The sequence below is a fragment of the Nyctibius grandis genome, chromosome 7, assembly GCF_013368605.1.
Source record: "Nyctibius grandis isolate bNycGra1 chromosome 7, bNycGra1.pri, whole genome shotgun sequence".
NCBI classification, from domain to species: domain Eukaryota; kingdom Metazoa; phylum Chordata; class Aves; order Nyctibiiformes; family Nyctibiidae; genus Nyctibius; species Nyctibius grandis.
Genome location: NC_090664.1, coordinates 6,817,391 through 6,841,453, shown reverse-complemented (window position 1 = coordinate 6,841,453; position 24,063 = coordinate 6,817,391). Strand labels below are relative to the sequence as shown.

Sequence of the window (24,063 nt, the reverse complement as noted above, 5' to 3'; positions counted from 1 at the left end):
AGCTCCCCCGCAGCCGCGCCCGCCCGCTCTGCGCATGCGTGCGCACCGCCCTCTCCCCCTCTTCCACCGCGGCGGCCGGCGCGACGCCTGCGCAGTGCCCCTCACCGGCCTATGGAAGGGGCTGGGGCAGGGGACAGGGCGGGTGTCTGTCGGTCTTGGCGGCAGCGTGGGTCGTGTGCCGCTCCCGCAACGGCTGTTGGCCGCCCTCCTCTCAGCACCGGCACCTTCCTCCTTCCGCAGGACCCTGTGGGCGGTTTGAAGTTAGCCGCTGTTTCCTGCCCGGCATTCAAGGGGAGGAGGCAAGAACGCGGGGCGGGGAAGAGGAGGGAGGCCTGGAGCGGTGCGGCTCGTCTGTGCCTAAAGCTCCGGTTCCTGCGGCCCCCTCACGGAGAAGGGGTGGTAGCGGGGGAAAAGGGTGAAGCAAGGAAGCAGCTGCCTTATTACGGTCTGTGCCAGGTGGGCACCCGCGCTCACTCCGGGGCAGCTTCTGCCTCTGTTCCTTGGACTCTAGGCGTGGGGAGTGAGGGGAGGAAGGAGCCTGAAGCGGCTCCGGGACCCACGAGCCCCTGGCACCCGGGGGAGGGGAGAGTGAAGCAACCTCCCCCTCCCTATTAAGGCGTTTCGGTACTGCGGCAGGCTGGCCCGCAGGTAAGGCTCCGTGGGGCCCGGGCAAGAAGAGGGTGAGGGACGGGGGGGGTAGGGTGTCATATGCATACAAACCCGGACGGGGCGGGGAAGCAGGGTGGGAACCCGGTTCTTCGGGTTTAGAGAAGCAGGGAGGGCCCGGCGGCTCAGCCGGGATTCCCTCGTCAGGTGGGTGAACAGAAAGGGAAACAATAGGGGCGGCAGCTCGGGGCGGTGGCGTGCGGCCCCCGGCTTCCTGGCCGCTGTCAGGGCTGGTGCGGGCGGACACAGGGAAGCCGGGACCGCCCGAGCCCTTCCGGCTGGCTCCGTCCCTCGGCCCCGGTTCGGGGGCCTGCGGGAAGGTGCCATTCACGCCTCGGTACTGAGTGGAAACGGCGGAATGAGGGCGAGGAGGGGGGGAGAGAGAAAGGAAGATGTCCTGAAATCACAGCTGTTGGCGTGCGGGTGCCTTTCTCACTCACACTTCCTCGAAGCACGTTCCCAGAGCTTCTCTGCTCCCCAGAGCAGTAGGGCGTGCCCCCTCCGGAGAGAGTTATGGTAGGGTTCTGTCAGGCTTTCTGATGCTTAGTCGGACTGTTTTTTAATTTCGGATCACGTTTATTTATTTATTCTTAGTATGCCCTGCTGCTATAATTGCAAAGAGACTGTTGATGATGATAAGAGAGATGGGCACATTCATGAGTTTGGAAGGAGCCTGAAAATAGCTCTGGGCTGTGATCTCTCCTGTATGTTCTAAATGATTTCCAGTTTGAATCCTAGCATGATGCTTTGAAGGGCAGCGCTGTGTATTTCACTGATAATAAAAATGTTTTGTAGCTGAAGCAATATTACATTGAGTTTCTATGATCTATTTAGTGACTCCCTCATTTTAGAGAGACCTCTAGCCATTTTTGGCTGGGAATGAGGAAGGTCTAGGATCAGTTTTATTACTTTAAAGTGTCAATGTTAGCATCCAACATCTTTGGAGATGTGTAGAGTTTCTGGGGGGCGTCTTTTCTTACAGACTTCCTGTAAGATTAAATCAACATTTGTCTGAAGAGTTCTTTAAACTTTCATTGTGTCTTGATTGCAAAGTGTTGTAATTAAATGTATTTGGGCCCAGAAACAGTTATCTTCTTAATATACATGTGCTTCCTTGGTTAATGTAATTGCTTGGTGATGATGTAAAAACAGATGAAAGGTACTCTAACAACACAAAATAGTTTGACGTACATGACATGCTTTTTCCATTGTTTGGTGCTACTTGAGCTTGGAGATGTTTACCTTAGAGTGTGAAGTCAGTCCTACCTGAACTGAGTTCCTGGCTCTAGCTGAGAACTTGTGAATAGAAGACAGTTGTGTGAAATGTGTCGGGGTAAGTTTCTGTAATGGACAGTTTGTGTTTATGCATTACATGTCCTTCAAAATAGATTATGTAAATAGTGCTATCTGCTTGTGATGACAATAAAGTTCATCTTTTTTTTGTATTGGGCATGCAGAGTTAGAGCTGGTCCAAGGAAAGGAGTGAAGGGGCACCTCCCAAAGGGCCAGGTGGGAACAAGTATTTCTGAGCCTACCAGCCTGCTACCACAGCAGAGGGCTAGTCAGCAGGAGTGATGTCAGCTGATTGAGGAAATGGCATGTGGACAAGCTCTGAGGGGTACCCAGGAGAATTTGTCCTGCTTGCTTCAGTAGCTTTTCTTCGTTGTACTGTAACTGTAGCAGTAGTAGAAAAGAGTGTAGGAGTGTATTAAATTAGTAATGGAAAAACATCTTAAATAGTTGCAGCTTGTTACTGAATGTGGGTTGTTACCATGGGGCTCTCTGTTTGTTTCATTAAAAAAATGGAGCCAAAATATAGTAGCAGTGTTTTGTTTTGGGTTTTTTTTTTTCAATGAGTAACGAGTCATTCTTCTGCAAAATGACAGAAAGGAAACTCATTTTGAAAAACCTGACAGTGTAAAATGATGGCTGTTCCATTTCAGAATAAACACTCATGGAAGATTCTGATTACTTTGGTTTTTATTACACATTCCCGTCACTTTTCATGGTGCTTATTATAGTACTGTCCTCATTTTTTCCTCATATTCTTCATATTTTTAAATCACATTTGATTTCTTAGCTTTTTCCAGGATCTTCAGCATTTATGATAGCACTGATTCTGGAAAAGTCCAACTGTGTTACACTGCTTCTCTATAGCCTACACATGTTTTACATTGTGCCCTGAGGTATCCTCTGGTGAGTGACCGTTATAAGAGCTTTGCAGATGCTTCTTGTCACTGATGATAATATGCTGTATGTAATGTTTTATTTTGTGGACTAATGGTATCTCCAAGTGCAGCTGTTAGCAACTGACTGGCAGAGAACTCATACTTCATAAAATAAGTGCCACTGCTTGAAGCTGCATCACTGCATGATGTTGCCTTGGAAATTTGGTAATTTACAAAGACTGAGGAAGGTCGCCAAAGATATCTTGGTGGGTCTGGAGGTGCCTGGTAGTTCTACAGGGCGGTAGGATACATAGATACAGTTACTGTCTTGCATTGCTTTAAGTTTGCCAACACTAACCAGGCATGGTTAGACTTGATAGCTCCATCACGCAACACTTTTGCAGACTGCGTAATGGCTTTTTGATTCTCTTAACTGGTGACCTTCTGTTCATCTATAGCTTCATAACACCAACAAACTGAAGGACTTCAACCACCTGTGGGGAATTTTCTCTCTATTGCTAAACACCATGAACTCATAAGTATTTCTCAGATTTTAAAATGGCAAATGAACTGCAAATATGCTGCATTAAAGGAGTAGATTGTGCAGTTGTCAGCTTGTACTGGATTAACTGTCAGCTATCCAAAGAGTAACTTTTTCCTGAGGAAGCTGCCTTGAGCTTGTCTGCTCAGAGCAGAAACTTTGTGCCAGTGGTTTCTGAAGTGGCCCGTGATTAGAGATGAACAAGGTTTTTTTTAAAATGGAAACACTATTCATGAACTGAGTAGCTTTGCCTCCATCATAGTGGTAAGCACTGTAATCTTTTGGCAGACAGTAATTATATGCTTTTCTCAGTCTTTGCTTTTTCCCTTTAATGTTAGGCACTTTTACTCAGCAGCTCCTTGTTGCAACAGTTCCAGTTTCATTTAGTCTTTTTCTGAACAAGGTTATTCTGAATGAAAATTCTAAATGAGTCCTTAAAACTATTTCATTAAACCCCTGTTTATTTCCCTCTCTCACTCGCCACACACCCCTTTGTTGGGTCATGGTCACCCTGTGATCCTGCAGCTCCTTTTCTTGCTCAGGTGCTTTTGGGCCCGTGGACAGACATACTAATTCCAAAGATCATGCCCCCATGTATACAGGCATTCTTCTGGGGAAGACTCTTATGTTAGTCTTGCATAATTTTAACTCAAGTAAAGTAATATATTTTTATTCTATGTCCATTTATTTCTGTGTCTCCTTTAGAGTTTGCTTTGACAAAGCACTGAAGATTAAGCAAATAAGATTGTGATTTCCAATGTGATTCTTTCTGCTCCTTCTCAAATATGAATGCTACTTCTGCTGTTTTGCAGTAATAATACCTCTGACTTGTCTGTACCTTTTGTGTTGCTAGAGCTGCAGTTTCATAAGACAGTTCTTTAAAATTGCTGGATTGGGTTTTCCGCTGTTCTTATGAGCACAATAACTTTGAAAACTTTGCTTTAATTGTGGGTATGGTAGCTTCCATACCTTCACTCATCATCAGTATTAATTTGTTGAAGTAAAGAGCAAGTGTTCAGTTAACTTATGAAGTATATTTAGGTTCTTTCAACTCCATCATCATTGCACTCCTGCTTTTTAGATCTTTCTGTTTAGTTAGGTATTTGAAAATGCTTTTGCTCTTTTTAATATATTTCACAAGTATATTTAGCACTGTGGAATTGTCAAAAATCAAAATGAGTTACTACTTTTTGTAGTAACTTTTTATCAACAACCTGTGATTGCTTTGCTGGTGAGGAATGTTTTATTTTTTTTTTCCTCCTGCTTCTTACATTCATCCTCCTTACTTATTAATGAGTTTCTAACATTATTTGTCCAAGTAACCTTCATTAGATTTTTTTTTTTTTTTGATTTTTAGACTGTTTGATTTCAAGAAATTCCAGCCTTCCTCTGTGTTAATGTTCCCCTCTCCCACTGGCTTCATTGCCTTTTTGTTCTTATGACATAAAAGAATTTAGCCACTAATTTAAACTCAAATCAACTTATAACTGAAATTGATCATGCAGACTATTACTATGTATTCTATAAGATCTTTAGGTTTTGTTGAGAAAATGCTTAGTGCTATATCTTGTTTGTTAAGAGACAGATAATGTTATGTAATAAACCTAGGTATTTATGTACTCGAATGTTTTGAAATTACATTCAGATGATATTTTATAATGAAAAACTTCCCAGTAGTGCTTATCAATCACATGTCAAAGATATTGATTTCCAGCAGCAGAGTCAGTTAGTGCTGTTGCAGTATTCTGTAGAACCTCGTTTATGGTCCCCTCGATTTAGATGTTTAAAGGTATGTAGCAAATAAAAACCCTAAGTGGACAACTGAAACTGGAAGAAACATTGCCTGGATATTATGGACAAGAGGTGCAACTCCTTCCCAGGATTAAAAGAATTTCCTTCTTTAAAGATACAAACTGCTATGTTCGTGGCTTTGGACTCCAAAAGCAGGTGCTGCTAACTTATGTGCCAGTATTAATTAGGAAACTGAGGCTGGTTCTAAGAGCCAGTGGTTCTAGAGCAGGGCTGCTCTTTTCTGTTGGTGGATCAAATATACAGAGATTGTTTCTACACAGGTGAATTTTAATTATCTTGTGGTCTTACTTGAAAGAGAAAAGGAGAGTTTCAGTCTGTTTATTTATAGCTTTTTCACACTGTAGTATCTGAATGCCTTGCATGTATGTGATGCCAAATACACTGGCATGGACCCAGGCATCAGAACAGGTAGTGCCATTGAAGGTGGTGAGTGATAGGGCCTTAAATTGTAGTGTAGCTTCTCTTTTATGTAAGACAGGTCACACTTTTTTTCTAGGAAGTGAAAAAGAAACAAAGAAAACCCTTAGTTAGAAGGTAATAATAAGAAGAATAGACAGCAAAGACTCGGGGAAGAGGTAAAATTTATATAGGCCTGAAGTGAAGACAAATGAGAGAGGGAACTTGAGGGATTTCCTCACAGGTCTTCTGGGTTTTTTTGGGACTTCAGGCGCTTCAGTTTTTTGGAACGAAATACAACAGGATGTCACTTCATCAGTCATGTAATACAGTGTGTAACCCAGCCTACAGTAAGAAATAAACATGTAGTAGATGTGACTCAGGAATTCTGAACTGTAAATGCAGCAGATTATAATGTACTTTCCTTTTATTATCTTTTATAGTTTAGGAAGGACGGTGTAACAAACTGTTCTTTGTGTGGTTGTGTTTTGTTTTGGGGTTCCCAGTTATTTTCTGTGAAAATTCTGTTACAGCATATATTAAATTCTTTCTAACATACAGCAAAAGACTTTTTCCCATAATTAGCAAGTTATGGAAGTGAAGCACCTAAGAAATGTTTCTCTATGCATGTGAAATATTTGGCACCTTATATTTTTCTGAGAAGTAACATCATGATACATTTAGTATTAGTCTAATTAGTCTATTAGCAATAGAACTAGGTCTCTTCAGTACTAAACTGTATAACAAGACATGAAATTCTCTGATGTACATCAGCTCAGTTAAAGGTTACATGGAAGGGAAGAAATTGTGACATGACCCTTGAAGGAATATTAAAACATCTTATTGAAGAAAGCTTATATTGAGGTTTAGGCTCAAAGCTGGCAGCAATAATAACTATAGAATCATCTAATCTTTTATTTTGGAAGGAAGCTCTGGAGGTCACCCCTTGCCCAAAGTGTGGTCAATTAGAGCAGTTTTTTCAGAGCCTTGTACAGTCAGTTTTGAATATCTTCAGGGCTGGACTTTTCACAGCCTCTCTAGGCCAATATTTAACTGCCCTCTGTTCTTCAGCTCTAGGGTCCCCTATTTGCACATGATTCCTGTTGGTGATGCGGGCGGTCTAGATTTGCCTGTACCTGTGCCGTTCCCTACAATGCCCTAATGCACGTGCCAGTGAGAGTGTACCTCACGAGCTCGCATTCATGCACCAAAGGTGTGGGTTCTCCTCCCTTGCTGCACCCTGTACTGACCACCTGCTAGCTGGAGTGCAGGACCTTGCATCCTCCAGGAGGGATGCTGTGCTGTCTGGCCTGGACAGATACGATGCAGTCGACGAGGTGACTTCTGGCAGTGCCAAACCAGGTTTTGACTGCTGCTGCTTCTTCTCCAAGGCCTCTCCCACTGGTACAGCTTTTCCCATGTTTTATACTTCAAGAGGACTCCTTTATTTCAAACATTTCTTTGTCATTCTCTGGTTACTGTTTCATCTAACTGATGATCCTCTTGCTCTTCAACATGACCAGTTTTGGGCAAATACCCTGTCAGACAATTTTGCATTTTTGATTAATACACACACATAAATTCCTGATGACACATTTGTTATTATCCAGATGCTTTTGCCAAGGGTAGGCCTTGCAATCACCACCCACTATGTCCCCTGCATCACTAAGCAATGGCTCTAGTTTCCTTCGTCTTTCTTTTGTTCCCAGTGACCTTATAGTAGCCTTTCTTTTTGTCCCTACCAGCTTTTGCTAGCTTTGACTTCAGCTGAGCTTTGGCTTTCCTAACTCCTCCTTGTAGGCAAAGGCCACATCTCTGTATACCTTCTAGGTCATCTGTTCCCTGCTTCCTTTCTGGGTTTGGGCTTAGACAGGAGCTCTGTGCTCATCCTAGGTGAGAAGTGCGGCAGATGGCTGGAAGGGATGCCACGCTTGCCTTCCTCCACAGTGACTTTGGCACAATTACGCTACAGTGAGACTGAGATGAAGTGCTCTTTGCTCACTTAAAGCATCAGCATCTAATTTTTTTTAATTCGCTACTCTATGTATATACATTAGTACTTATCGTCAGTCTGAATATAGCTATATTAAAAATAGCTGTATAACCTATTATATTCAGTTCCCCAAATAATCTGCCAGCTAAGAGAATCTCACTGAATTTGCAAACCAAAGTTAGCTGTCTATCAGAAGTGGTATGTCGATTAAAGGATGTCCACAAATGCAGTTCAAGTCTATGGTATGTGCAGTTATTCTGCAGTTTTTACTTATGTGGTAAATATTTAGTTAAGAAATACAACCCTTAACATACAAATTAGAAGAATTTCATTTCATGCTTAGTGACCTTTTTTAGTAGATAGGTTTGAGTTCTGGTGCTTACCTGAACTGATCTATTGTAATAAGATAATTTCTTGATTTTTTTTTTTATTTTTTTTTATTTTTTTTTAAATTTTTTTTTGGCTAATATATAACCTCGTGAAAACCTTCTGTAGTAGGGGAGTAGCATTGTATGTGTTGATGCAACTTCTAATTTGGGCCCTATCTGCTTTTCTCATTTGAAGTCAGCCAATAAGAATTACTGGAAAAGATGCAGATTTTTTTTTTTTTGAGACCTTTCTTCAAGGGCAGCAACCTGTACCTCTGAGCTTAATTCTTTGTCACAGAGATGTCCAAACTGTTTTATGCATGTATATATCTAAATTAATCTGAGTAAAAAACATAAGTTTGCTTGCTTCTTTTTAAGACTAAAAAGACAGACTCTTACCAAATGGATTAACAGTGGCAATACTTGTCCCAGGCCTTATCTCAGTCTCCTTTCACCCTGAGTTTGAGCTCTGCTGTCCTACTTCCAAGACCCATCCCAACCTCTGATAATACTGAGGCTGAAATCTTGTATTTCTTCCTGAAAGTGTGCTGCTACCTAACACCAAAATTAAATCCAAAACAAACAACAACATCATGTTGTGAGGGAGTAACAAATAAATTGAACCATGAGCCACAGGCAGATAGTAGAAACAGTCCCTGGCTGGTGTCCTTTGTGTTGGTCCAAATGCCTGTATTGTATCCAAACACTGCACTGCAGAATGGATGAGCAGCCTAGGGAGGGATGGATGGACTCCAGGGGGGTACTTACATCCACTCTTTCCCATCAGGAGTGTGTTCATTACTGGATGATAGAACTGCATCTTCTCTGGCCCCTTCACATACTGTGGTTTTATTCCTCTCCTACTCATCTGCAAACACTGCAAGCTTTCCTTTAAGGTTTTTACACAATGGAGTTGTTGTGCACCTGCAGTATTGAGTATGTTTAGTTTTGGTCTCGGAATAACAACTGGAAATGAATAAGATTATTGCATAATTGTTGTATTGTCCTATGCAGGAGCTTTTCAAAAGGGGGACACCTAGTTTTAAGTCTTTGTTGTCTTTTCTTTCAGCAGCAAATATTCTATTTCCCTCATATAAGCACATAAAGAATAGCAAAATACCTGCAGAATTTAAAACAGAATAAAAGACTTCCTGGCTGCAAGGAAAAGAGAGGACTAGTGGTATAAAGTTATGGGGGGTGAAGAAGTATAGAAACTAAAATAAAAAAAAAAAAGAGCTGTAGTGCTACTTGATATCTTTGAGTGCCAGAAGGTACCCCAGTATATTTTAGCTTTGATTGCTGTATGAAAATAATAAAGTAAAAACTGTGCTTGTACAAAAATACCTGTCACTTTTTTTCCACCCCTTTGAACTATAAGGAATGCTTGAGTGTTTGTTGGTTAGACCCAGTATGAAAGATGTTCTTGCACTGGTTCAGTTTCAAAAGGATAGTCAGTAGTAGTTCCCTTCTAGACCTTTTCTGTTTGCATGAAGAAAATTTTGTTCTAAATGAGGTGTTTTCCCAAGCCCTGTGTGGGACACGTACCTCATATCAAATAGCTGGACTACCACCAAATTCTCATCTGGCCTTTGGAAGGACCTGGATGTCTGGAAGTAAGGTTTCCTTAGGATATTTGAAAAAACTAATTTAGATATTTTTTTCTGAGTAGTGTTTTGCTATCTGTGGCTGTATGTGCTAAGTTTGGTTTGGTGGTAATTTTTATATTTTTGCAGTTGATAACAGAGGTTTCTGGAAAAAGACTAAGAGGGTACTTCGTGTATTATTCTGGGTATATGATGCTAGTATGTTTCTCTCTTTGTTTCCCAAATTAGGAATCTTGTTAGGCAAAAGAATGTTTGTTTGTCTAGAAATGTCTTTACTTCTACTATTTTAAAACTTCTACTTTAGTAGAAGACTGCAGTTCTCATTCATTTGTCGATGAATGAGAACAGCTGCATTAAAATGTAAATAAGCCCCATCTACCTGCCTGGATGCTTTGAAAAGTTTGTCTGATGAATCTGTTTTTTCTGTTTTGGAGAGAGCTCTAATCGTTGTGTAAGTTTAATTCTTGAATCCGTTGCTGCCTATAGGTTTTCTTCACGTCCGTAGTATTAAATGGATATTTATTTTTAGGAGTTGTGAAAAGTGACAGGGTACATAGGTGTCATCATTGAGCCAGGAGCAATTGGCAGTTGTGCATAACTTTGAAGCTGTAGGTAAACTGATGGGTTCTGTTTGGTAGAAAACTGCTGTGTGTGCACCTTGTAGGATGCAGTGGTGGTCTATAAAGCTGACACAAGATTGTGTGATAAAGTTTTCCCAGAAGCAGAACTGCTGGATAAATTTGTGCCAACAGCATGTAGGTTTCTTGAGCATTATATAGCTGAAGAACTGGAAAATTTATTACTTTTTGGGGTATGAATTGTTTGTTTCTAATTCCAGATCTGAGAATTGAGCTTTTTCCTGTCTCTTTTTGCAAATACAGAACCCGAGAATAAAAATGGGAACTCCTGGATCAGGACGGAAGAGAACTCCAGTGAAAGACAGGTTTTCTGCAGAAGATGAAGCTCTGAGTAACATTGCCAGAGAGGTTTGTTAATTTCAAATTGTCCTAAATGAAAAATAGGGATGAAAGCAACTCAAAAAATTCCCCATTTGTCCCATTGCAGTGTGTAGTATTCTTAAGATGGTAAGTATAGTGTATTAGTGTTGAATGAGTAATAGTCATTATCAAAAGGTATTTGTAATATATTCTATTTTAAATGTGAAAGTCACATTTCTGTCAAAATAAGTCTAATATGTACACTATACCAGGACTTCCTTAACAGAGTCACCACCCGAAAAATAGGCAACTGGAGGTAGCCAGCCAAAAATGCAATTAACAAGAAGTTGATACAAAGGGGAATTTTGTATACAAAGGGGAATTTTTGTCCCACCGGATATAGGAAGGAGGCAGCTGGAATTTAGAGTCTTGCAGATGTCTGTTTGGACTTGAATTTTTCTGGGAGGAAATGCTATGACTTGGAAACAAAAGCCTTGGTACTGTTTGTATACAAGTGGATACAGAATCTTTGAGCTACGCTATCTACAAAGCTGCTCACCCTAGTTGACATTTAAATGAGTGTAAAATGCAGATTCTAATTGACCTTGTAATGTAAACTGTTGTCTATACATGTGTATGTATAGTGTATATACATGTGTGTGTATAGTATATATACATGTATGTGTATGTAAAATGAAATAGGTGGGGGACTGGTCTTTCAAAACACAGCTTCTCTATTTCAAATGTAGTCATCATAGACTGTAGGCAAAGGAAATGCTCTGTCAGCAAAAAAAAATCACTTTCATTTAGCTGGTAACTGTCCAGAAAGCTATGTTCACCTTAAATCTAGTGGAAGTTCTTGCCCTACCAGATATGTTCTGTGTGGGCCTTTGGGTCATGTATGGTCTCACTCTTCAAGTTCCATCTCCCATTTTGGGGGAATACAGTTAACAAAGGAGAAGGGATCTGGCTTTAAATTTCTTTTGAGTATTCTCTACATGGTTCCAGTACAGTAACATCAGCTTGCAACTTAGCCTAGAAAAAAAGGTCTCAATAGCAAGGTTTAGTAAGTATTATCTTACTTAAAATTACTGTGGGGCTTTGTTCTCTTACATCACTAATCCCCTCAATTAAAACTTGAGCATGAGCATAAATTAAACAAAAATGAAGGGTTTTTTACCCCCTTAATGCTAAATTAAACTAATAGTAGGTCTTACAGCTAGACATCTGTGTAGGACAAGCTGGCCCTTAGACACTATGTCAGACAGCAGCTGTTGTCATTGAATTGGTAGCTGTAATTCATAGTCTTAGCCAAATTTATTCTAAAGAAAACTTACTTTAAAGGAACAGAATGCATTTCTTAAGATATAACAGCAGACGCCAGTTAACAAAACTAAGTTCTGTCTTTAAATAACATCTGAATTTACTGTGCAATACATATGCCTTATCATTTGAGGCTGGGGAAAAGTTTTCAGTTACCATGCTGACATAGGGCATACCAATTCTCAGTGCACTAATATATAGAGTAGATGTACTTTACCATTCTGAGGCCATTATCTCAGCAACATGGCTTGCTTATCTTTTTATTGTTAAAGGGTGTTTTGTTCCTCAACTTCCTCTTCTGAAATTACCTTTTTAGCAGATGTCATTTACAACAGTTAAACTGAGTCCTGTAATCCAGAAGTCAGATGTCTTGTGAGGAAAATGTTCCTAAAGGTGTTCTAGGTATCAAGAGATGGTAAACAGAATATGCTGAAACAAAAGGCTAGCACTCAGGACGATCTGCATAGAAAAACTGCATAGAAGTGCTCTGGGATTCAGAGCAGTTACAAATGGCACTAGGAATTATCAGAGTTTGTAATACTAGCAAAGACTTCTAGTGTAGTGTATGAAGTTCCAGGGTTCCAAAAGTTCAGATTTCTGGAAGCACTAATCTTATTCTTTCTCGCCACTCTAGTTTGACAAAGTTGGGATTTCCTTATTCTATGGGACATGTCAAAAAAATGTGGTATCTTCCTTTTGGTGCCAACAAACATCTGTTTTCTAGGAAACTGTGTGAAGAATTCTTTGGTACTGATCCCATAATTAATTTCTGTATAGTCATTTTTCTGCACTGGTTGAATCTGATGTGTAATCTTACATGAAAATATTTAATGAAAGACAAGAGCACTATCATAGGATCTAAAGGGCTTGGTCAAACTACTCCCTCCTTGTGAGATTTCTTTTATTTTCTCCATCTTTCCTCTGCATCAGAAAACTTTTCCTCTGTTGGTTGTGTCTCGTCCCCTTCACTTCTTTTAGCACTAGCACTGTTATGTCGAGAGTTCTTTCATCTTTTCCTTGCTGTGAGAGTTTGCATTGAGACAAGCTCCTCTTCAATGCCTCTGCACTAAACAAGGCACAAGTATGCTAAAACATCAACATTGGAGTGAATCACTGCCTTATTCCAAGAACTTCTGTGTTACCAGACCTCTTTCTTTAGGACCTACTTTGTATTCTGTTGTGTGTTATCCTTCATGGTTTTGAATTCCCTGTGCTCATTGAAACTGAGCAATAGTAAAGGTGATGTACATACAGGACAGGGACCTGTACACCCTTTTCTGGAAGCAATGCACTCTCCATATTATTCAGTGTCTTAAATGAGATTGGTTGCAGTTGATCAGTTTGAAAGTCTTTCCTTGGTACAGCGAGAGGATTACCAGTTTATCATGTTTGTTTCAAAAGCTGTGGGAACAGGTGCAGGTATATTGTCCAGCCGTTCACTGCAAGGAGGAAAGGAACTAACTGTAAAGGCACCCAACTACATTAAAGTGGCATATTGGCAAATGTCGTCTTATTATAGCAAGGTTAATTTGAAGTCAACTAATCTCTTATTGAAAAAAAAAAAAATTAAAAAATGCCTATCTCCTGAAAATATGAAGAGTTCCTTCATACAACCTTCTGGTTGCTTCTCTAGCTGTTGTAATGGATTCTGAAGCTGTTAGCTTTCTCAGATTGACAAAGAATATAAGCCAGCTGGTGCGGAAGACAATTTCTTCTATCTCCTGGAAAGTTCTGCCTTTCCAAATAACAGATAGGGATTGTATAGTGTGATTTCGGGCTCCTGTCAAGATTAGGTTTTTATGGAGGGATCCTTTTTGTTTAACAAATAACTAAATAAATAAAATTTGCGGTTCATATTCTCAAGGTTATATTCACAGTCTATACTGGATACAGCTGATACGATCTCAAGACCTGTTTTCCCTGTGGTTTTGTTGTGGAGATTCTCTGCTTATAAAGCTGTTCTGTGGACAGAGTATCTTCAGCTGACATCTGCCTCACTGCTTCACTTCTCTTTGTAATTTACAGACAAGTCGTTGTGTTTGTTTTAAATATTCAGCAGTAACCTGTCGTCACCAGGCATCTCTTATGATTGAAACCTTTTTCTCCAAGATCAGCTTTACATGCAAGAGCAGAGGTTTCAGACACTTCTTCATTCTTACATTGACTTCAGGTCAAGCTCAGATACAATCAACATCATGCCAGAAAGTGAGAAGAGTCTGACTCTTGTAATCTCACCAGCCTCAACCCGATAAGCAGCAGTTTGAAGGGACAATTGGGATTTACCTTTTATATCCTTTCTTTCTGTGCTTGCGTCAGCAACCTTTCCATTCTTCAGGGCTGAATAACTCTAGATGGCAAAGAACTAGAGCTCGTGGACAACGATTGCATCTGTTCATTTCCTCCTTGTAACATTTTATCTGTATTTTTTGGAACCGTTCTCATGACTTTTCATTGTATAGGAGGAGCCTGGAAACTCGTAAGAAGTGTTTTCTCATGGGAGAGAATAAATATTCATTTGGATTGAAAATTCAGTCTGTAGTTGCTCAGACTTTGGGTAGAGTGCAGTTCTTTGGTAAAAATGTCATGTTACTTAGTTGCTAGGGTAGAAAAAGCCAAGAGTTCAATATATTAAAATGTTTGACAGCTATAGCATGAATTTAAAAACAGTTAACAAATAGTCTTTGTCATATTGGATCTATTCAAAGTTCAGTACATGTTTCTCTCTGCATACAGCTTCAGCTTTTCTTAAGAATAACAAACAAAACCCCAAAGAACCCCACCTCATACAGAGATTGTCTTTGTAGATGCTAGGTGATTTTTGAATTTGTTTTAAGAAGAGATCACCTAAATATTTTTAAATAATCTATTTCAACTTTAGTATTAATTCAAAATTGTTTGCTGTTTTTAATAGTAGTTAAGTATATTTTATAGGAGAGAAGGTATTAGAGATTTTTCTAATCTCTATATGGATCTATATAATAAGTGGAAAAATAATAAGAGACATCAGAAATAAAGAATGCTAAACCTTTAAGTCATGTAAACCTTAAGATTTTGTTGTTTGTAGTCTTTGCTTTGTAGGCAACTGGAGAAAGAGTAGGCACATCAGAAATAAGTGGAAGGAACATATTTCTGAGAAAGGTGTAAGAAATACATTTGGCACATGAGTGATGGTGTTGCCTTGGGTCCATGAGACAGTAAGGAGATGAGGAGGGTAAAAAGTGTGGAAATGTGAATATAGAAAAAATGAGCAACAGAAGAGAGAAGTAATGCATATTCACTTAATAAGAAATGATGAAATAAACTTTATATGGCGGTGTGTAGTAGTGTATTAAGAAATACAGTGCATGTTTTTAAAATACCTATCCTGATGCTTTGCCGGAGCTGGCAGAATGTCCTGGTGTTCTGTCAAATGCCCTGTGACAGAAATGGAGCTGGGTACCTCGGCAGGGGTGGCCGGTGCCATCACCACTGCCAACTGGTGGAAGAAGGAAAACCTTCCTTGCTTGGGCCTCCTGCATTGGAAACTTCAGGATTGTAAATACTGCATATCCCTTGACCGAGAGAAAAATGAGTTGTACATATCGTAGCCCAAGATGATAAAATAATTCTAATTTTTCAATGAAAAGCATTCATATTTTTTCAGAAGGGAAAAACATTTTAGTATAGACTACATTTTATCCTTATGAAGCTTTTATGCTGACTTTGAGCTAATTAATGAATCACCTTCTCTACAGTGTGAAAATTAAAAACAAAATACTATTGCTTTCTAGTTAATTCCCTCTTGCAAGCAAGGAGAAGGAGAAAGATGCATGTCGACACTATGGAGACAGATGTTATGCTTCTTGCTCAATGTGGAGCGAAGCTTCTACCATATCAATTCTATGTACTAGTGTGCTTCTTACCTTGGTGAAGAACTTGATCATTGCTGTGAAGAGACTAAGAAAAAACACATCATAAAGGAAAGATTCCTGACTCAATCTTTACAAAAGCATTCAAATTAAAATCTGGTCTTTTCCCTTTTCTCCTTTCTTTCTTGCCAAAAATATCTTGGATTTAACTGAAGAACTAAGTGTTATCCTTGGAAGTTCATATAAAATGGTGTGAAAGGTTTTCAAAAGATTGTGACAGAATATGTATTAAAAAAAAAAAAAGGAAAAAATGGGGTAAGCAGAGATGGTTTTCTATATGACTGTAAGTAGTTGTTAGTAATTGGTTCTTAGGTGACATGGTCAGCTTCCTCATTTTCACCTGTAACGGAAGGACAACATTCTCTTGCCACCCATATGTTTATTAAACATGTGCAATAAAATAACATAATGAAAGTGAGTACTGCTTCAAGGTAGTAGCTTAACTGCTTGAAAACAGCCAAAATCATCATATTCTTCTAGAATGAAATGCTGTTTATGCAGGTGCAAGGAAACATTACTTTTTTTTTTTTTTTTCCTGCTTGTAATGCTTTTTGGTACCTATTCTGAAATGAAGGATTCCAGAACTCAGCGGTGAACAGATGGCTTTTTGTTACTTGGAGCAGAGCTAATACCCAAAGAAATGCAGATATGGCACTTAGACAAATCACATTTGTCCTTAGCATAGAAGGTAAAAGATAAGGACTAGTATGAGCGTGTTCATATAAAAAAATTTGCAGATTTAGCTATTAGTTAATCCTTTATTAATTAGTCCTTTTTTCCTATCCAAACAGAGTCTTGAGGGCCTCTTCCTTGTGGTTCTTTCTACCCAATCTCTTTTCTTACAAAGATCTTCTCTGTAGTCCTCTATTTCCTTTCTTGATCACTTCTCTGAATAAACTCCATGCAAAATTGTTGTATCTATACCTAATGGCTTCTATTTGCCCTCCAGAATATATAGCCAAGCATTTCGTTCCATTTTAGCCACCAATGTAAGTGTACTGGTATGGCTCTAAGAGGTCTGGATACCTAATCTCTTATTTGCAGTTGAAGTTTGTAAGAAAATTCAGCTATGAGATTTATTTTTAGCAGTTGGAAGACCCCTTTAGAAACTTTTAAAATAAAATGTCAGATTTGCTAGATCTTGGGCAATCCACAGTTTAATTTTTACTTTAGGAAAATAGGAATTTGGTATGTTATATCATGGTTTTAACAAGCTGTACTTCAATTAGATGATATTGTAATATATCTTTATCATAAATAACTTATTTATGCATGTCTGGTCTAAAGACTGTATAGAGAATAATGACCAAAGAAACTGAAATCAAGACTGTAGTGGCCAGTCTGTAGTTTTCTAAGACTGGAATTTGTTTAATGCAACCTGTACTGACTCCCGTGCTCCTATGAGCAAGGAATGGTGACGTACTTAGAATGCTATTCAATTCAGATACGAATTGAATTAGAAAAGCATTATAACATGACTGCCTGTCCTTTTGCTGTTTTTTTCAAAAAAAAAAAAAAAATAGTAGTCTAGATTTCCTTTCTGTGCTGCTTCTATAGTACAAAGAGTTTCATCTTTTCAACTCAGTTTTCTATCCAAAGCTGTTGTAGCACTGTATTTCCCTTAGCAGATATTTAAAGACTTTATTTCAACATAGCTGAAGAATTTAATTTGCGAAAAGTTTGTTGGTAGAAATTTGCTTCCCAACTTTAATGGGCTTTCTTCAGTAACACAGCAGAGTGAACAGCAGCACCCAGGAAGAAAAAAACTAGGTCCTTTTGAATTATTGTTATTGCTTTATTAATGTTAACTTTGAATTTCAATTACATAGTTATAAAGATATGTATGAGTGCTCTATTAATAACATGAGGTCTGCTCTCTAACAATTCTGCTGAGAATACAGAATTATTCGGTATGATGGCCTTTCAAATGGTAATGTGATTTGTCTCTTGCTCTAAGATTTCAAGGAAGCCTGAGAACTGCGCTTTCAGTTAATTTGCCAACTTCTTTGTCTTTTTGAAATGGTGTACTTCTTAGAGGACTCTAGTTGCTCAGATTAATAATTAATGTAATACTAAACCATTTTTTGCTAAAAATTTCCTGTAAAAAGATTTTTTTTTTCCTTCAATTTCAGACACCCATATTATGACCTCCAAATGTTTGATGAATTCTCCTGTATTTTATCAAGGGTTTAGTAAATTGGAAGAAATGGACATTCCCCTCTACTGTAGGCATGTGAAAGTTAGGTCTCTGGCTGTAGGACTAGGAGAGAGTGGTGAAATGCGTATTGATTTTTAGTGTGAATAAGTAAACCAATCAACTTTCTATCTTCAACAATAAAGCCTTGCCAGAGTCTAAAGGCTAGATGTGTATGTCTGCTGATCTATAGACAACTAAACCCAGACATCAGATGTTCAAGTCCTTTCTCTTTCTGTGCTGCATACACATCTGTGTGAAAGTTTATATGGGACAGAGCTATGATTACAGACAGTTACAGGGTAGGGCTGCAAGTGAGAAAAGACTCCCTGTTGCATGGGAATTCCCTTGCTTTTCTTGTGTGCTGTCATCAAGTAGGAAGAAGAGTAGCTTTATGCTGCTCTGAAAAAGGATTTACACGGTGGCAGTCAAGAGTGCTGACACAGACTTGGAATCGTTTCATCTGAGAATGCAAAATATAGAAAAACAGTCTTAATGAGAGTCATTTGAAGCTAAGACAAACTATTTTAAGTAATAAAGCTATAATGTGTTTGCATGCTTTCTTGTCATTATTTGGTAGATATATTTGTGCCTTAGTTTAATCATAATTTAAACTCTGAGTTAAATAACCCTTCCTTTTTCCTGAAGAGATAGTTATTTGCAATTGTTGTGAATTTTACAGGTTTCTAATGTTTTACATAAACCTATGCTGTGATAGTGGCAAAAGCGGAAAAAAACCCTATATTTAACCAAAGGCAAAATCCCATGGAATTTTACATTTTTAAAAAGTTCTATAAAATTAAATGTTTTGGTTGTTAGGAGTTCTGAATTTTTGGCCACTGATGTTTCTTATAAGTTTTTAATTAACATTAGATAGACAACTGGAATTTTTGGTGGAAAACCTGTCTTCAGTGGTTTAATATTTCAAGAATTTAAGAGAAAACTTTCATCAACTTCTTATTCAAACATGAAAAAATTGAGCTTGTGTTTTCCTCAACTGTTAGCTTTATGTCAAAAATTATTGCCTCATGTAATTAACTAATTAAATTTGAGGTAGCATTTAGGGTCTGAAAGACAATATGTTCATTTTTTGATTGAGACGGGACAGAAAGTTGAGAAAATATATAGTTGTATCTGCCAATTACCAGGTTTCACAAGCAGTGCAGGAGATGTAACAGCCTTTTTGCCACTGGGAAGGGGGAGGTATTGCTACTGTTTGTCCTGCCCGTCTCTGTTGCTGGGTCTGGTGTCCGCAAGATCCTTGTATGAGCCAATTCATTTCACTAACACAGCAGAAATCTCCTTTTAGTTGTTAACTTGCTGCTATGGTAGTTAGTTAAATTGGCTTACAGCAGATTGTGAGTGCTGGAGCTGTGTCCGAGGAAGGTGCTGGGAGTATAAGGGCTTGTATGGAAAGGTAGGGAAGTCCCTTTTTGGTGATGATGAATGTTTAAGTTAGTTCTTGAGGAACTGTAACCTTAAATTTTTTTCTTACATTTAGTCCAATAATCGATTTGATTTTATGATTGCTGTTTGAAGTAATTCAACTTCTAAGTGATGTCTGCTTTTTGAAATAATTCCAAATGATGGCAGAGCCTTTAAATATGACATGAATAATAGTGGCTTAATATCTTCGGTTTGATTCTTTCTTTTTTGTTTTAATGACTTTCTGTGGCCAAAGATTCTGCAGCTGCATACATGCCCATTTAAATACTGTGTATAGGCAGAGTCCTGTTAAAGTCTGCAAGACGTGAATTTTTAGATGTTGTGACAGTCATATTTTTGAACTCAGTTCTTTTATCAACATGTAATTCTTTTGACTAGTAATGATCCAACCAAAATGAATCTATGATACTATGATTCTATGATATCTGTAAAGACTTAGGTATATATCCTTTCTGAAATTTCATTGAGAACTCCAATTTCTTTACTACTTATGTGTTGTGATATTAGAGTCTTAATGGGTTTTTGTGAAGGGATTATTAAATTAAGTACTCAAACCATTATACAAAAAATGTGTTTTTAACTTCCAGCATTTTCAATTTGCTTGTAGGCAGAAGCCAGGCTTGCAGCCAAACGGGCAGCTCGAGCAGAAGCAAGAGATATACGTATGAGAGAGCTGGAGCGACAGCAAAAAGAGGTAGTATAAATCATCAGGAATTATTGCAAACCTTTACGAAAATTCCTCATGTGTGTTATTTCTGTACTTGCATCAGATTTTTTTCTTTCAGTGTAATTCAGCTGTGTGCTAGTATTTTCAGCATCAGGCAACTGTTAGCTTCTCTCTCTCTCCCCCCATACTTTCCTCTAGGTTATATATCTAAAAGGATAACTTGCTTTGTATTTATCTGTGGATAGCACCTCACAAAATATTAATCTGAACATTCATTTTGAACTTCCTTAATAGTTACGCTCATATTGTGGAAAAAATCTGCTATACAAAATAGGCTATTAGCACTCTTGCTTTCAAATGAAAAATGAAACATTTTAATGTGACTTTAAATTCTAGCTTTACAGGCAAAATCAGATGGTTTACCTTTAACAAATGTAGTAAATTCAGTGCTAGCAATCAAAATTGGACAAAGTTTAATCTAAATGTTTATCCTTAGATATTTAAAGGGCTGAGGCTTTCTTATTACTACCTATTCCTGCCTGTGGCAGGGGGGTTGGAACTAGATGAGCTTTAAGGTCCCTTCCAACCCAAAGCATTCTATGATTCTAGGATTCTATTTGATTTTAAATGAGCAGAAGAGAACATAATGATGATATTCAGAACTCAGGCTTGCATAGAGAGGAACAGTTTTCAACTTTTAACATGAAGTTTAATGTTGTCTGGATTTGAATTACTAGATTTGTGTCTGAATCAGCTGGTGACTTTTGTGCTTTTGTAAGAACGATTAGTTAACACATGGCAATTTCTTTGCTTCTTGTCGCTGTGCAAAAGCTCCATGTAAATATGGATAACTGGCAGCACAGCATAAATAATAAACTTGATTGTACCCAAAATGTACACTGCCTAATGATTGCATACACAACTATGAAAAAGTACAGAGAATTATTTTACTCTATTTTTAATGTATTTGTAATATACTTAGTAACCAGACAATTTGGATATGTGACTTTGGAGATGCAGTTTTCAGTTAATTTCTTCCCATGTGGATTATACCAAAAGTGTTCACAAGAAATACCTACTGTCAGGATCTTTATTTTAAAAAAATTAGTAGAACTGGGGTAATATTTATACATTCGTGTATTGCTCCACACATTTCTCCTAAAAAAAAAAAAAAGTTTGCATTTCTTGAGGCAAAAAAAACCCCTTAGTAACTAGGTTTTCAGCAGTCTGATTATTTCATGGTTATTGCATTTGATTTAGGTTTTGACATAGCATGCAGAAGAGTGACAATTTATTATTTATCATTATTACATTCAAATCCATGAAATGCTGATATTTGGGATTATTTTTGCTGTGGTAATGACAAGTACAATTTACAAAACGTGTTTTTGCCTCAATTTTATATGGTTCTTGTTATTCGATACTTTCAGTTTTCTAACTGCTGTAGGTATCTGATATTATACTGAAGATTACATGGCAATTAACTTAGGTTTTTCCAAATTTTTTATTTAGGAATCCAGTCTTTTGTGATGACTAATCTATATTGTAAATGGTTTGTTTTTGTTTTTACATTCTGTAGTTTTCTCAACATTCATATGATAGAAAATGGGCTCATATCCAGAAATGGATGGTAGGCTAAAACCACCTGTTGTGCATGTTTTTGCCACCCAGAGAACTAACAGGATTTGGAGGGAGTAATTTACTAATGGTTTGCTGTGTGTCATTTCAAAGTGTTTTATTACTGAAAATAATTACATAAAACTATATGGATGTAGATCTGAAGGGTACTTTGTCAGCAAAAGACAAACTATGAAATGAGATGCTTTTCTTAAAATTAAATGGTTTTTGTTTCCACCATGTGCTGGCTTAGTCATGAATCTATTTAAAATGAAATTATGCTAGTTTCAATCCATGTGGACATCTTTTCAATAGTAAATGTTTTTATTTCAGTTAATTTCTGAGGTTTGGGTTTTTACTTTTTTTTCTTAAGACTTATATTTATTTGTTTCCTGTTTCAGTAACATGGCAAATGCTCATCTTTTCACTGATGTTTAAGTCACTTACATGACTTAAAACAATTAATCGTAAAAGATTTAAAAAAAAAAAAAAACACAGAAAAAAATCAAAAAACCACTCTATCCATCACTTGCATCCTTTTATCCCTTGCCCCTCGCTTTCAATTAATAATGATAAAATATTTGACTGTTCATTTATTTAGATTAAATCCACTAAGGACAGAGTAGAGATAGTTGAGTTACAATCTGAGAAAGCTGCTGTTCAATTTATACTAATTTAGTGTGATGTTTCTTTAGAGAGTTCCTTTCACAAACTTCATGTGCCTCTTCAAAAGGCACATGGGAGATGTTTCTTTTTATGTTTTTAGGGAAGTGTTCACTGTGTGAATGTTTTGAATCAAGAAGATTTAAGTAATACATGCTGAGACTAACCATCATTTCAAATAGTTAAAACTACCACGACAGTTAATCAGCACTTCTGCTGAGAAATCCTAGAACTGTTGTTAGAATTTTATTTGCAAAAGATGAGCGGAGTTTATATTGCCTCTTTGCCTGGGTGACATTTGTGTGTATATTAGATCTCATGTCGCTTATGAGGAACAATGTAGGTTTCTGTTATCTTTTGGCACATTCAAATGCGTTTTTGCTGGAGAGCAAGGGTTTCCAAACTGTGGAACACAGACTGAATTTGTGAGCAATCTCACTTTGAAATTAATGCCACTCAATTGAATGCTGCCTTCTTTTTGCACTCTTAAGAGGCACGTTTGCTGCAGGTTTCTGAGCAGATCTGCACTCCTTTCCTGGATCAAAGACCTAACCTCTGTCTTCGATAAAGCGCATATTTCAAACTTAAATTCTTAGAAATCAAGCTTGATAGCTACCAGCAGCAGTTATCTGTTTACAGTTTGTACCGTGGTACTTACTTTATCCTTTGACCTGAATATGCTGAACACTTAACACGGGCTTTCTATTTTCTGATTGTATGTCAGGAGGAGACTTGTTACCCTAAGTAAGTTACCTACAGGAATGTACAGAAAATGGTATCAGAAGCTGAAGTTTTGCATTATAGGAGCATATTATTAGCTGGGTGTTATACCGGCAATTAAGAGTAGTCTTATATACATAGCAAACTGTCTGCTTGCAAGCTGCAAATGTTAACAGATACTTGTCCATTTAGACCACAAGCACAAAGTATATTTAAAATTGTCAGTGATCTGACCATAATATACTGAAAAGTTATATAGCATGAACGTTGATTTTAAACCTCAAAGTAGACACTATAGATAAGATTAAAATGTCATTATGAAATGAACCTCTTTCCCCCCCGCCCCTTTGGGAAATTATTTTCTTGCAGAGTATTAGCTAGGCCTCTTGAATAGTCACAAAATAACATTAAACAAGTTAATGTATCCAGTGATAATGTAGAAAATAACCACATAACCATAAGCAGTACAAGCCAGCTTTAGACTTTAGATACCCGTGATCTGGAGGCCGAGCTTTTAACTCTAAAGATAACTGACTTAAAATCTTTAGAACAGTTTGACATATTGAAAATGGTAGAAAGTGAGTCATTTAAGGAAGGATTCCTAGTTCTAGAACCGTGTTATAGTCTTCAAATAGGACAGTTTAAAATTAAGCTTATTCTTAACATGCTTGCCTACTGTAGCTAAAAATTTGAGAGGCTTATGGCACATGAAGCGTTTTAGTGTTTAATTTTAAATTAGTTGTATTTTTGTCCTTCTCACATATTCCTTTGTGTGAGCCAAAATGAACAGTCCCTGATCACTGAACAGAACAAAAGGTATTAAGGTGCCTTAGCTAGTTGTCCTCCCCCAAATTTTGTAAGTTTTCACTGTCATTGTAGAGCAGAACTACCTGTAGAACTTATAATTGATCAATTTGCTTAAGAAGCTTTGTTCCTATAATAGAGGAGAAAATCTGAAATATGTATGACGTAACTGAGAATTATCATCTCTATTAGGACTAAAATAACTTTGTAAAATGTTCACAATCTGACTGTAGTA

General features: G+C 37.9%; 1 protein-coding gene across 15 annotated transcripts in view; it reads left to right on the top strand.

Annotated features, from left to right (window-relative positions):
- Window positions 1-105: 105 nt before the first annotated feature.
- The window catches only part of LRRFIP2 (LRR binding FLII interacting protein 2), a 60,887-nt gene continuing 36,929 nt past the window's right edge, over window positions 106-24,063 (top strand). For 11 of the 15 annotated variants that reach the window (XM_068405586.1, XM_068405581.1, XM_068405583.1 and 8 more), the window contains exons 1-4: window positions 106-648; window positions 10,430-10,534; window positions 19,965-20,051; window positions 21,604-21,654. In XM_068405586.1, the coding sequence (XP_068261687.1) occupies window positions 10,445-10,534; window positions 19,965-20,051; window positions 21,604-21,654 (228 nt within the window). In that variant the 5' untranslated portion in view covers window positions 106-648; window positions 10,430-10,444. The remainder of the gene's footprint in view (window positions 649-10,429; window positions 10,535-19,964; window positions 20,052-21,603; window positions 21,655-24,063) is intronic. The other 4 variants (XM_068405594.1, XM_068405592.1, XM_068405593.1 and 1 more) reach the window with 1 other exon arrangement.